The sequence below is a fragment of the Manihot esculenta genome, chromosome 4 (genome assembly GCF_001659605.2).
Source record: "Manihot esculenta cultivar AM560-2 chromosome 4, M.esculenta_v8, whole genome shotgun sequence".
Taxonomy (NCBI): Eukaryota; Viridiplantae; Streptophyta; class Magnoliopsida; order Malpighiales; family Euphorbiaceae; genus Manihot; species Manihot esculenta.
In genome coordinates, this window is record NC_035164.2 from 1723843 (window position 1) to 1737216 (window position 13374).

A 13374-nucleotide genomic window follows, 5' to 3' on the forward strand; every position below is an offset into this window, starting at 1 on the left:
TAATTAGGCTAAGCAAACTAATTAAGTTTAATAAGTTTAATATAGCTTTAATAAATAGTAAAATTTTTTTATTATAATTAGAGGATGAAATAAGTGTGCTTTTTGAATGGAATATTATAACAATGTCACTTGTCCTTTAGTGAGCCAATCATAAAGCAGCACTACCATCTCCCAAAAAACGTGGACTTTTGAACTTGGCTACCATGTCTTATTTGGCTTAATTAGACATCCACAAGGCAGTGATTCCATATGCATATATTCACCTGCACATATACATTTCAACAGCCAAAATGAACAATCCCTTGAATTCTAATGGTGCAAATTTGTGTACATATCTAAGCGTGACTGCACTAGATCCTTTTCCACTGTGAAATGATTGCATGGAGCCGATGGAAAAGAAGTAGAAAAGTAAAAACCATCCATTGAATTTCTGCTTTTGCAAACACGGTTTCTTCATATTTGGACTCGTGGCCTCGAACCATACACGAAAGCCACTCGTAAGAAAGATAAAATTTATATATATATATATATTGTCGAAGATTTACTTTTTGTTGACTTGTGAGTGTTCTGGTCTTCTTCTACTTGCTTTAATGGAGGAATCAATTTACTATTTAAAATCTTACACTGATCAAAACCCAACTCATCAATTTCTTCTTTCCTTTCTCTCGTGAAATTCTGACATACCCTTTTTCTCACCGTTGTTGAATACTAATGGAGGTGGCCAACAATCCCTTTTCCGTTGTCGTTTTGGAAGTCGGGATGCATTGTGAGAGCTGCGCTTCTAAAGTTGTGGAATGTGCTCGACGCCTCAAAGGTAATTTAGTTATTTTCATGCACATAATTATATGTACGTAGATGGGCAGAGCTAGATCAGTAACTCTGCAAATTGAACTTAATTTATATGTTTTGTTTTTTGGGTTTTAATTACATGTGTCAGGTGTAGAGAATGTGATGGTAGACATAGATTCGAACAAGTTGACAGTGGTAGGTGAGGTGGATCCTTCGCAGATTCAAGAAGAGCTAAGCCGCAAGACCAATAAGAAGGTCGATGTTGTCTCTTCTCATCACAGGATAGATGATAATGGCGCCATTGCTGACAAGAACAAGGAAGACAAGAAATCTATTCGTGAGGAAAACTCAGACGTTGATAAGAAACAACCGAAACAGGTTCCCATTTTTTAATAGCTTAATTTCATGTGTGGTGATAGTGTCAAACATGGAGCATTGCTCTGAAGACATGGGTACCAAAATCTGCATCTTCCCAATTTGTATGGTGTGGTTTTAAATTTTTAATTACGTTCAATGGCTTGGAGATTGTTAGCAAAACAGAGAAGGAGAAGAACAGAACTGAACCCCACACCTTTCATTGAAACAAAATATTGCTTAAATACAAAATAAAAATAACTAATACTAAAGATCATGGTCCATGATTCTACCCATGATCAAAACATAGAAACATGTTTAACAGAAAAAAGAAAAAGAAAAAATAAATAAATAATAAATTTCCTAAAACTTGGTTACAGGTTGTAGACCAAGTCATTTAACAACCCACTAAACAGAAAAAATAGGAACTACACAGCACGTTTAACAACTTTAGAAAATCAGTAGTATCTAAGACAATTTCTAACACTCCTCCTTGTCTTTGATGCTGCAAACTCCCATTTTATTTCTTAAATCTTCAAATTTAGCTTTAGGCAAAGCTTTAGTAAAACCATCAGCAAACTGGTCCTCAGTTCTACAATAAACTAACAACACTTCTCCTTCTTTTTGAATTTCCCTCAGAAAGTAGAACTTAATCTTGAAATGCTTTGTCTTCCCATGAAATACTGGATTAGATGAGATTGATATGGCTGTCTGACTATCAACAAAGATTGGCGTTGGCTCAAGCTGTTCTTCATTCAAATCTTTGAGAATTTTCCTAAGCCACAAAACATGGTTTGCTGCGGCAGTTGCAGCAACAAATTCAGCCTCTGCAGTACTTTGAGCAATGATTTCTTGCTTCTTGGAGCACCAATTGATCACACCTGATCCAAAATTAAAGCAGAAACCTGTAGTACTTTTCATATCATCTACCGAACCTGCCCAATCACTGTCAGAAAAACCAACTAACTTGAAATTTTGACAGCAAGCATACTTTACTCCAAAATCAATTGTTCCCTTTATGTATCTCACAACACGTTTTGCAGCTTGTAAATGTTCCTCACTAGCACAATGCATAAATCTAGAGAGGAGACTAACAGCATGCATTATGTCAGGTCTGGAGGCACTGAGGTACATGAGACAGCCAAGTAAACTTCTATAATGATTTTCATTCACTTTGACAGCACCATCATCTTTATAGAATTTTACTCTAGGCTGCATAGGAGTGTCAACTGGCTTACACCCTTCCATATGAAACTTCTTTAGGATCTCTTTTGCATATTTGCTTTGATTGATGAAAATCTCATTTTTCCTTTGTCTCACTTCCAAACCAAGAAAATAAGACATCAACCCAAGGTCTGTCATTTCAAATTCTTTGAACATTTTAGCCTTAAAACAGTCAATAAGTTCCTGTTTGCTTCCTGTAACAAGAAGATCATCAACATAAATAGAAACAATGGTTAAATCAGCACCATTTTTCTTTATATATAAAGTTGATTCACTAAGACTTTTCACAAAGCCTAAGCTTAGCAAGTGATCATTCATACGACTGTACCAAGCCCTTGGTGCTTGCTTAAGGCCATACAATGCCTTTTTAAGCAAATACACTTTGTCTTCATGCCCTTGCACAATAAAACCTTCTGGTTGCTCGACATAAATTTCTTCCTCCAAAAGACCATTCAAAAACGCAGACTTTACATCTAACTGAAACACCTTCCAGCCTTTTTGAGCTGCCATAGCCAACAATAATCTAATAGTATCAAGCCTTGCAACAGGAGCAAAAGTCTCCGAGAAGTCCACACCGAAGATTTGTGCGTAACCCTTCACAACGAGCCTTGCCTTATGCTTATTTATTGATCCATCAGCATTAAGCTTTGTTCGGAAAACCCATTTCACCCCAATAATTTTCCTATCTTGAGGTCTCTCAACAAGCTTCCAGGTTTGATTTTTTTCAATCATTTGCATCTCTTCTTCCATGGCAAGCTTCCATTTTTGCTCCATCATTGCTTCAGCAACACTTGCCGGTTCTAATAATGCCACATTGCATCTTGCATAGATTTCAGATAGTAACTGAGTACCACGAACTGGTTGTTCATCAACATCCTCAACGGTGGGCTGCTGTGTACTCGAACGTTGAACATCGTCACATGCACTCCAATTCCATTGGTCCTCCTCCATAAAAACAACATCTCTACTTATTATGATCTTCTCATTTTGTGGCTGAAATATTCTATAGGCCTTTGAGACACTGCTATAGCCTATGAAAATTCCAGGCTCAGATTTCTTGTCCAATTTATCTCTTTTAACCTGAGGAATATAAGAGAAACAAAAACATCCAAACACTTTCAGATTTGTGAGAGAGGGTTTGTGACCATACCATGCTTCGTAAGGAGTCTGCTTCTGGAGAGCTTTAGTAGGCAATCTATTCAATAAAAAAACTGCAGTATTGGCTGCTTCTGCCCAAAACTTTTTAGGAAGATTTTTCTCATGCAACAAGCAACGAGTCATCTCCATTATAGTTCTATTTTTTCGCTCACTTACTCCATTTTGCTGGGGAGTATATGGAGTAGTCAATTGATGCTCGATCCCTGCCTCTTCACAAAATTTATTGAACTGATATGAGGTGTACTCTTTTCCATTATCAGATCTTAAAACCATCATCTTACATTTACTTTGATTTTCAGCCCATGACTTGAATCTCCAAAACACTCCAGCCACTTCTGATTTGAATCTGAGAAAATATATCCAGCACATTCGAGTTAAATCATCAATAAAGGCAATATAATACTTACTGCCTTTGAGTGATGGTGTTTGATATGGCCCTCCAAGATCAGTATGAACAAGCTGAAGCTTTTGTGAGGCTCTCCAAGCTATTTTGGCAAAAGGCAATATGATTTGTTTGCCAAATTGACAAGCATTGCAACCAGATATTTCCTTTTCAAGTGAAGCCATGCCCTGTACCAACCCATGTTTTTGCATGAATAACAAAGCAGAATGATGATAGTGACCCAACCTCTTGTGCCAAAGGTTAGTGGTTTTGACAGAGACTTGATGAGCTGAATACTCCTCCTCCATCAGATCAAGAGGGAAGCTTTTCCCTTTCATTTTGATTGTAAATACCTCCAATCCTTTTGCATCTTTAATAATACAGCTTCTGTTCTCAAAACACACCTTAAAACCTTTTTCAAGTAATTGGCCAACACTTAAAAGATTTTGATCAATATCTGGAACGTACAACACATTAGTAATGACTTTAGTTCCAGAAATACTTTCAATTGCAACTGAACCTTTACCTTTTGCAGAAATATATTCTCCATTTCCAACACGAACTTTTGAGGTTGATGTCTTATCAAGAACCTTGAAGAGTTCGATATTGTTGGACATATGATTGGTACAACCGCTATCAACAAGCCAAGTATCAGCCGAACTAACGTAGCAAGATGCCACAAATAATTGTTCTTCCTCCTCCTGATTCACAGCTTGAGCCTCATTCACTACCTGATTGCCTTTGTTTTTGCAAATTTTGTCAATATGCCCCATCTGATTGCATGTGTTGCATTTTGCATCAGGTCTGCTCCAACATCTAAAATGAGGATGATTGGTTCTGCCACAATGTTGACAAGGGTGATAATTTCTTCCTTTGTTGCCTGCTGCACCATTGTTGCTTGTTCCAGGAAAAAAATTGCTTCCAACACCTGCACCTGAATTGTCTTTGCTCTTCTTTCCCTTTTTTTTCTTATTTTTCCAAGAGTCCTTAAGTTGCAACTTGGCTTGCAATGCACCTTCAATTGAACCATCTTCTCTAATCTGCCTTCTTTGCTCTTGTGCATGAAGAGCATTTAGCAACTCAGCCAAGGAAATTTCTGTAAGGTCACGAACCTCCTCTAGTGCACAAATTTTGGCTTCAAATCTTTCTGGTAATGTTACCAGAATCTTCTCAACAACTCTGCTATCTGGAATTTTTTCACCAAGAAGCCTAAGCTTGTTGATAATATCCAGCAGCCTATCAACATACTCTTTTACAGTTTCAGAGTCTTTCATCTTTTGTAGTTCAAGTTCCCTTCTGAGATTCAAGATACTCATGCTTTTGGTACGCGCATTACCTTGAAACTCTGTCTTGAGGTACTGCCAAATGTGAAAGGCAGTCTCCAAGTTCATAATCCTGGTAAAAAGTGATTCAGACACAGCTGAATACAAACATGTTTTGGCCTTAAACTTCTTTGTAGTTTTCTCCTTGTGTGTTTTGATCTGCTGCATAGTTGGATTCTCAGGCAGTTGATCAATTTCAAGGTCTTCAGCCACTGCTTCCCAAAGATCCCATGCTTGTAGATAAGCAGTCATTTTAACTGCCCATGATTGATAATTTTCTCCAGTGAACACTGGAGGTGGAACAGGACAATACTCTTTTGAAGCCATTTGAATCAAGATTTGAAACTTGGAGAGGGTTAGTATTTCTGTATAACACTCAACGGGAAAAAAACTCACATTCAAACGATCACAGGTCCTTTAAGATAAAGGCTCTGATACCAAATGTTAGCAAAACAGAGAAGGAGAAGAACAGAACTGAACCCCACACCTTTCATTGAAATAAAATATTGCTTAAATACAAAATAAAAATAACTAATACTAAAGATCATGGTCCATGATTCTACCCATGATCAAAACATAGAAACATGTTTAACAGAAAAAGAAAAAGAAAAAATAAATAAATAATAAATTTCCTAAAACTTGGTTACAGGTTGTAGACCAAGTCATTTAACAACCCACTAAACAGAAAAAATAGGAACTACACAGCACGTTTAACAACTTTAGAAAATCAGTAGTATCTAAGACAATTTCTAACAGAGATAAACATTAACTCTTTCAGGTTGTTTGGAAACTCTAAAAATGCAAGAATTGAAATCAATTCAGTTCCATTAGCAAATTCTCTTGTTTGCAAATACATGATTGCTAGGATTGATTCATATAGATTATATTTGGGTGTTTTCAGAGCTCAAGTTGTTTATTTGTTAATTATAGATGGTTAATGATTTATTTATAATTGTTACTGGGGCAGGCTTTGGAGACAACAGTAGTAGTTCTCAAGTTAGGACATTACTGTCAGGGATGTTGCCCAAAGATTCACAAGATAGTCCAGGAGACAAAGGGTAATGTTCGTTCTCATAGCTCACCACTTTCATTTTGTTGATGGAAGTTTGGTCCTTAACAGCATTCATTGCAGGTGTGCAAGAGATGGCACTAGATGAAGAGAATGAAACGATAACGGTCAAAGGGACCATGGATGTGAAGGTGTTGTTGGAGAAACTGAATAGACCTGTTCACATCTTGTCGCTTAAGAAAGAGAAATACAGCAATGGCGGCGATAAAGACAGCAAGACTGGCAATGATGACAGAAAGAAGAAGAAAGGAAGTGCACAAGAGAATGGGAATCATGATACTGAAATGAAAGGGAGCCTATTGGAGTTGAAACCAATAGAAGTACACTTACAGTACCTTTCTCCCTCGAGAATTCTGAATTTTGCATAGTTAATATGATTGTTCTTTGTTCTTTTTTCTACTAGTGATATTTCTTACTGTTTTCCTTAACTGAATGTGTTTTGCTTGTCATTTACTTTCTATCTTTAGTGCTTCCAAATCATAATACCATCAAAGCATCTGTGTTGTGTTCTTATACATGCGTGTTCGTCTATAAATTCTATACCTTTAGGCTCCAGCAATAATGGCAGTTTTCAAGGTGCCACTCCACTGTGATGGATGCATAGGGAGAATTCGGAAAATTATCCGTAAAATTAGAGGTAACAAAATCATCTTTCTACACGTTTACTCTAGTCATGCATTCTACTTGTTGGTCAGAGTTTCAAATTTGTTTACTCGTTAAATTAGCCTTTGAATGAGTGCTTAAGGATAACCAAAATTCGTAATGGGCAAAATGTCATTGACTATTACAGGGGTACAGGAGGTGAGAATTAACAAGGAGGAGGAAACTGTAACTGTCAAAGCAACCATTGATGTGAATATCTTAACTGAAACCATGAAGAAGAGATTGAAGAAACTTGTAGAGGAGAGGAAAATAGAGATAAAAAAGGAGGCAGAACTAGTGGTGAAAAGTACAAGCCAATATTCATTTCGAAAGCAAGATCACAAGCAAGAAATTGTGCCATCTACAGCTCTTCAACTTGCTGAGCAGCAAGAAGAAATTATCGAAATAATTTATGTTCAGGACTCCAATGATGGCAGGGACCAGAACCAAAGTTTGGTTAGCTCACCAGATGCTCACACTAAACTTGATTCGGAAATTGGAAAGAGCACACCTAATACTGTAAGAACTTGATCAATAAACAAATTATAAGGATACCATTCACCATTCCAAAGATCAAATGACATGGCGCCACCCAATGGCCTAAAATGCACAATACTGCAAGAGGACAGGACAAAGCCTAGTAAAATGTACAGTTGTTCTTTATCAATTATGAAATTCCTTGTCATAATTGTTTAAAATATCTTTGTTGTAACATCCTTTGTACAGGAAACTGCAGAGTGGGCTTTTATACTCGCTAGCTTATTTCTAGAGGTTGTCTCGGCTGTTCTAGACCAACTGGGTTATCTTAAGGCAAGCATGGTACTATCATTTGTAGCTTTACTTCTTTGTACGATTGATCTGGTCCTCTCAGCTCGAAGAGATTTAGGCCTCTGTTTATCAGGTACTGTTCACGGGTACTGTTCACGAGTATTGTTCATCGAGTACCGTTTACGAGTACTGTTCATAAGTATTGTTCACGGGTACTGTTCTTCTGATCCTTTGTTTATTTTGGGTTGGTTGGCCTTATAGCTGAAGTTAAAACCACCGTAACTGATGTGATTTTTGTGATGACTAAAATCACGGAACACAAATTAAATAGATCTAATTTTTTGGATTGGAGTAAGACTATCCGTATTTATTTACAAAATATTGAAATGGTTGATCATCTTACCAAGGATCTTCCAACTGATGAAACTCGTAGAGATTGGATGAGGGATGATGCTTGTTTATTTCTGCAGATTCGAAATTCTATTTATAGTGAGGTGATTAGTCTTATTAATCACTGTGAATTTATTAAAGAATTAATGGAGTATTTGGAATTTCTATATTCTGGCAAATGGAATATTTTCCATATTTATGATGTGTGTGAGGCGTTTTATTGAGCTGAGAAAATGTGATCTCCCGTTCTAGTGTTAAACTTGAATGTCGAGCCATGACACAAGCCGTTTGTGAAGTCTTGTGGATACATCAACTATTAGAAGAAGTTGGATTCACAAATACGGTGCCTGCTAAGTTGTGGTGTGATAATTAAGCAGCTATCCACATTGCCTTCAGTCCAATATTTCACGAGAGGACTAAACACATCGAGATTGATTATCATTTTGTTCGTAAAAAGATTCAACAAAGGATAATAGCAACAGGACATATTTGAACGAGAACACAATTAGGAGATATTTTCACTAGAGCTCTAAATGGGGCTTGAGTTGATTATATATGTAACAAGTTGGGCATGATTAACATTTATACTCCAACTTGAGGGGAGTGTTATAGGTTATAGGAGGTAAATATGGTAATATAGAAAGTAAATATTGATAGATGGGTCAGTTGCTTAATCTTAAGGATTATATAATTATAGGCTTGATTTTCCTTCCTGTTTAGATACCGTCTATCATGTATAAATAGGTTGTAACCTCTATTGTGAAATACAATAAAATATTATCTTTCTACAAGAACTAAGGGCTGTTGGAGCCTAGGCAAGCATAGAAGCATGCCTATGTGAAATAAGGTGCATAATGTTGAATAAATGTAATAATTTATTTTGGAAGATTAGAATTGAACCTTTTTTATGGTTATATGGCCAAAATATCAAGTTGGTTCATTCAACTCTGGCTGTTGATTGTTACAGGCCCTGTGAATCTTCCATTTATCAGTTGCTGTTTTCCTTGATTTATTATTTTTATTTGTATGTTATGCAGACTTTTTGTTGTTTTCTTTATTATTGCTTGGAGTTTTTTGAGGTCTCACTAATCAATTGAAACCTTAGATTCACACTTGAAGCACACTGATTTTATATAACTTTTAAACTAAGTCCAAAGATTCCTAGAGTAATAACTATTGTATTATCACTTAGTGGATACCTAGGCACCTTACAAATAATTTACATTTGAGTAAAATGTAATAAGGGAATGAGACCTTAACACTACACATAAATTCAAGAGATAGTTATACTTTTTTCTTTAAATAAAAATAAGATCATCAATAGTATTCACCTTTTGAGATCTGCAGATCAGACAAATTTGGTTGCCTGAAAAGAATGGTGAAGAATTATGTTAAATTTGATATGTTATGTGCAGTGCATTTAACTTCAACTTAAAATTTGCTAGGATATTTTTTTTTTCTACCACTTCTTGTGGTGGTTTGAGCAAGAAGAAATGAAAGACCTTATTTTTATTTTCATGTCGAGTTTTAAATTACCTTGAATTAACAAATGCCTAATATCTTGAATCTGATTGTAGGTCACACCTCCATTTCCAGTTGTATTAGCAACATGCCCAGTTGTACAATTTGAGGTATGTCTTATGTCTTACTTTCTCACAAGAGTGTAAGCATGAACTTTATGTTTGACTACAAGTGATATAGAGGTACATCTGAACGTTGCATTTTATGTTATCTAGAGGTCTATGACTAGTATTTTAGTTTTTATTCTTGCATCCTGGTAACTGTCATCTTGCTAGATGAGTTCCTGTCATAATTGGTACATTTTTCCCCGAAATGTATAGCTAGTCTCGTTGTATACTTTTCCTAATGGTTTATCAACCTTTTCCCTTAAGGTGTCATGCTTGCCCCCATCGGTTGCAGACCGTGAACGAAAGTTGCAGTTCAGCCTTGGATGTCGAGTGGTCCTACCACCAGAAAGTTTTCTGACATTAAGACTCCCATTTGTTTATGGTGTGCAACTAGAGGATGGAACTCCACTTCCTATTAATGCTTTTGAACATCAACCAGAAAAGACTGCTTGGATAATGAAGGGCACAACATTGCAGGTGATTTCCAAGCAAAGCAGTCTCAATAAGGAAGCCCAGACGTAGTAAAAATTTCTGAACCTTAGAATTTGGCCATCTCAGCAATCCGTTCCTTTTCTGGGTTCATATGAGCAGATATTGATGACCAGTTTTTCCTGGACCAAGGTGAGGTTAGCAAATAAAAGAAATTCTCAGAAAAGTGATTTTTCTTCTTTCTTTCAATTTGCTTGTAAGATATTCAGGACTTTGTTTTGAATATGCATATATACTTTGTTTGAATTTCATTCCATTTCCTGATTTTGAGCTTCTCTCCTAGTGAGCAGGATTTTGCCTGAACAATCTGAGTAACATTTTGTTTTGAGTTAAGATTTGATGACTTGGAAAGATATTGATACAAGAATGGTCTTGCTAGGTGAAGGATGTGGGCCTTTTTTGAGATGCATGGTTCTTTGGCTGATCACAAAATGGTTGGCATTCTCACTTTCTTGAGTTAAACTTCTCTATGTCAAATTGTCAAATAAAACTGGAAACTTATCATTGGATGGATATTTTTGCAGTTGAAGGACTGAAATGGATTATGCCTTGTGATGAAACAGTATTTGGTGATCAATCGGCAGCAAGCAGAAAGCTGAGAAGTTGATAATGTTCTGCTGTTGCAAGTATTTTTTTTTTTCCTTCTTTTGTTTCATTCTGAATAAGGATTCTTCTCAGATATTTATTTATTTTAATACTATTTATGTGGCTACAGTTTAATTATGTAGAATTTGAACCTTCAGGTGGCTGGTGCTTTCTAGTGGACATTCCTGTTGCCATGGTATGCCACTCTTTGTCTGTGCTTGGGCTCTGATGTTTTGTGCTCGTGGACGACTTCTCTGATAAAGGTTTTTTTGTTTTGGGACAGTTTATGTCTTTACTTGTGGCCTTTGATACTCTGATTCTTTATTTTGCCATGCCGTCCTACGATACTTCATGGGATACGACATGAAATATATATCCAACATATATTATAAATTGATGTGCGATATAATACATCTCTGTTTCTCATGTTCAAAACTTTATTGAATCGCGAAATATTTAAGGAAGATTAATATCTTTACTTGAATTATTGTTTCCTTTGCTTAACAAAAGAATGGAGTTTCTTTGATATACTAACTCAGAATATTTATTAATTTACAAGTACTTTTTAATTTAAGAAAAAAAAAATGTGGTGATGTAAGTTAATGAGTTATATAATAATTGTAATTTTCTTACTTGTGTGTCCGGGATTTTCTTTTCCATTTGCATGACAGTTCTATAGCATTGTCAATGTCCGATGTCAGGCTCGTGGACCAGTGAAGCTAAATGAACCGAAAAATATTTTTTAAAAAAAAATCTGTTTGGTAATTAATTTTATAAAAATAAAATTTAAATAAATTTTTATAAAATTATATATAATTTTATTTTTTTAAAAAAAATTATAAATTAAAAAAATAAAAACTTCAATTTTAAATAAAATTAATAAAATCTTCAAAACCCTCAACATGCAAGCACCATATCTGAAGAAACAACACAACAACCGACAACGGCGAGGAAAATCGTCACCGAAAAACCCATAAAAAAACGAGACCTTCAAAGAGCCAACCCGTAGGAGTAAAAGAGACAAACAGAGACACACTTGCGAGTCTACCTCAAGAACCATCAAATTCTGATCTTGAAAAACAATCGCCCTTTCAAAATAATCGATTTTAATCCTTTTATTGTTTATGGGAGTATTCAATCGATTTAATTTAAAATTAAATTAAATTAAATAAATTAAAAATTAAAATTTTAATATTTATAAAAATCAAATCGAATTGATTTTAATAAAAAATTAAATTAATTTTAATTTGAATTTATGTATACAACTAACTAATAAAAAAAAATTATAATTTCATCTATGAACTTTGATTATTAGGGTTTGTTCATTCATTTTGAAAATTGAATTATTTTAATCCTTAAATTTTCATATGCTAAAATCAAAAGTCTTTTAGATGTTTACTAATAAGATCAATGAAGTTTAACATAAAATATAATATATTAATAATTTAAAACTAAAATAATTTTTACATTAAAATTAAAATTTATTATAAAAATTCAAAATATTGTATATAAATTAAAGATAGTTTTATAATTTTTCAATCACAAAAAAATAATTTTCAATGACTTTTTTTGGCCGATAAAATTATTTTAAATAGTTACAGTGATGAAAAATTATGAAAAAAAAAAAAAATCCTTTGAGCTCCATAAAGTATTCTTAATTTTCTATGATAAAGAATTTTATCTTTGAAATAAATATAATATTGATTTAAAATTATATTTTCAGATTTTTTGAGTTCTTCTTAATATTCTTTTTTTTATTGTGAAGATTTATGTGTTTGAAGTAAAACTAAAATTGATATATTTTAATATATTATTTATAATAAAAAAGTTTAGAAAAACTTAATTTAATTAATTAATTTTTTTATTTATAAAAAAGGAATCTAATTCTTTTATATAATCATTTTATATACAACATAAGATATTAATTATTAATTAAATGGAATTTATATATAATTATAATAAAACTATTGTAGAATTTCTCAAATTTTAAATATTCATGCTTATTGCAGAATATATATATATTTTAATTTAAGAAAATTGCTATATATATACAAAGCTTTATGAAATAATTAAAATAGTAATTTACAATATCCTAAATATTCTTACATCTTAGTGGGCCTTTCTTTTCTAATTGAACATGTTAGAAGGTTAGACAAGTGGACGCGGCTGTGCTTGGGAAGAAACTGAATCCCACATCGAAATATAACAAGATAGTTACACATTTTATCAAGACAATAAGCACTCCGCTTGATCACGACCTTACTTGAACAGGATCTGTTCTATAGGATCGTACCTCTGTGTCCTTTAGCACGAAGGAGACAGGAACTCACGTCTGGTGGATGAACAATGACCGTGGGATCAGAGCGTGATTAATGGCTGGATCAGTTCTTCAGAATTGCTCATGGCTGTAGAGGATCGTTCTCGGTTGGGGATTCCCTAGCTGGGGCGGTCCCACGGTTGTCTGACAGATTTCAATTCCTTTTTCTTTTTTTTTTTTTTTTCTGAGCTTTATTATTATAACAATTTATTTCATCTATTTTAAAAAACTAAACTATTTAATTCCTAGATTTTTAT

The 13374-nt window shown here is 34.3% G+C and overlaps 1 protein-coding gene and 1 non-coding gene across 4 annotated transcripts; both read left to right on the forward strand.

The window, feature by feature from the left end:
* Positions 1-540: 540 nt before the first annotated feature.
* On the forward strand, positions 541-10130 carry LOC110612858 (heavy metal-associated isoprenylated plant protein 7). Of its 3 annotated transcripts, XM_043956164.1 has the most exons (9): positions 542-814; positions 938-1167; positions 6197-6287; positions 6362-6618; positions 6848-6935; positions 7089-7459; positions 7667-7841; positions 9676-9729; positions 9991-10130. In XM_043956164.1, exons 1-8 carry the CDS (start codon positions 712-714, stop codon positions 9726-9728), a joined length of 1368 nt encoding a protein of 455 aa, XP_043812099.1. In that variant the 5' UTR covers positions 542-711; the 3' UTR covers position 9729; positions 9991-10130. The 3 variants fall into 3 exon arrangements, 2 of the variants coding, with proteins under 2 accessions (XP_043812098.1, XP_043812099.1); XM_043956163.1 differs by lacking the exons at positions 9676-9729; positions 9991-10130 and having other exon boundaries at positions 541-814; positions 7667-8725; XR_002487524.2 differs by lacking the exons at positions 9676-9729; positions 9991-10130 and having other exon boundaries at positions 543-814; positions 7089-7587; positions 7667-7808.
* Positions 10131-13053: 2923 nt separating this feature from the next.
* On the forward strand, positions 13054-13271 carry LOC122723605. The gene has a single exon (XR_006350591.1). It is a non-coding gene; the product is annotated as a small nucleolar RNA U3 (small nucleolar RNA).
* The last annotated feature ends 103 nt before the right edge of the window (positions 13272-13374 follow it).

Coding starts and splice junctions, on each gene's coding strand:
- LOC110612858 (XM_043956163.1), top strand. CDS start 712: ATGGAGGTGGCCAACAATCCCTTTTCCGTTGTCGTTTTGGAAGTCGGG. Junction 815..937: donor ATGTGCTCGACGCCTCAAAG/GTAATTTAGTTA, acceptor TACATGTGTCAG/GTGTAGAGAATGTGATGGTA. Junction 6,288..6,361: donor GATAGTCCAGGAGACAAAGG/GTAATGTTCGTT, acceptor CATTCATTGCAG/GTGTGCAAGAGATGGCACTA.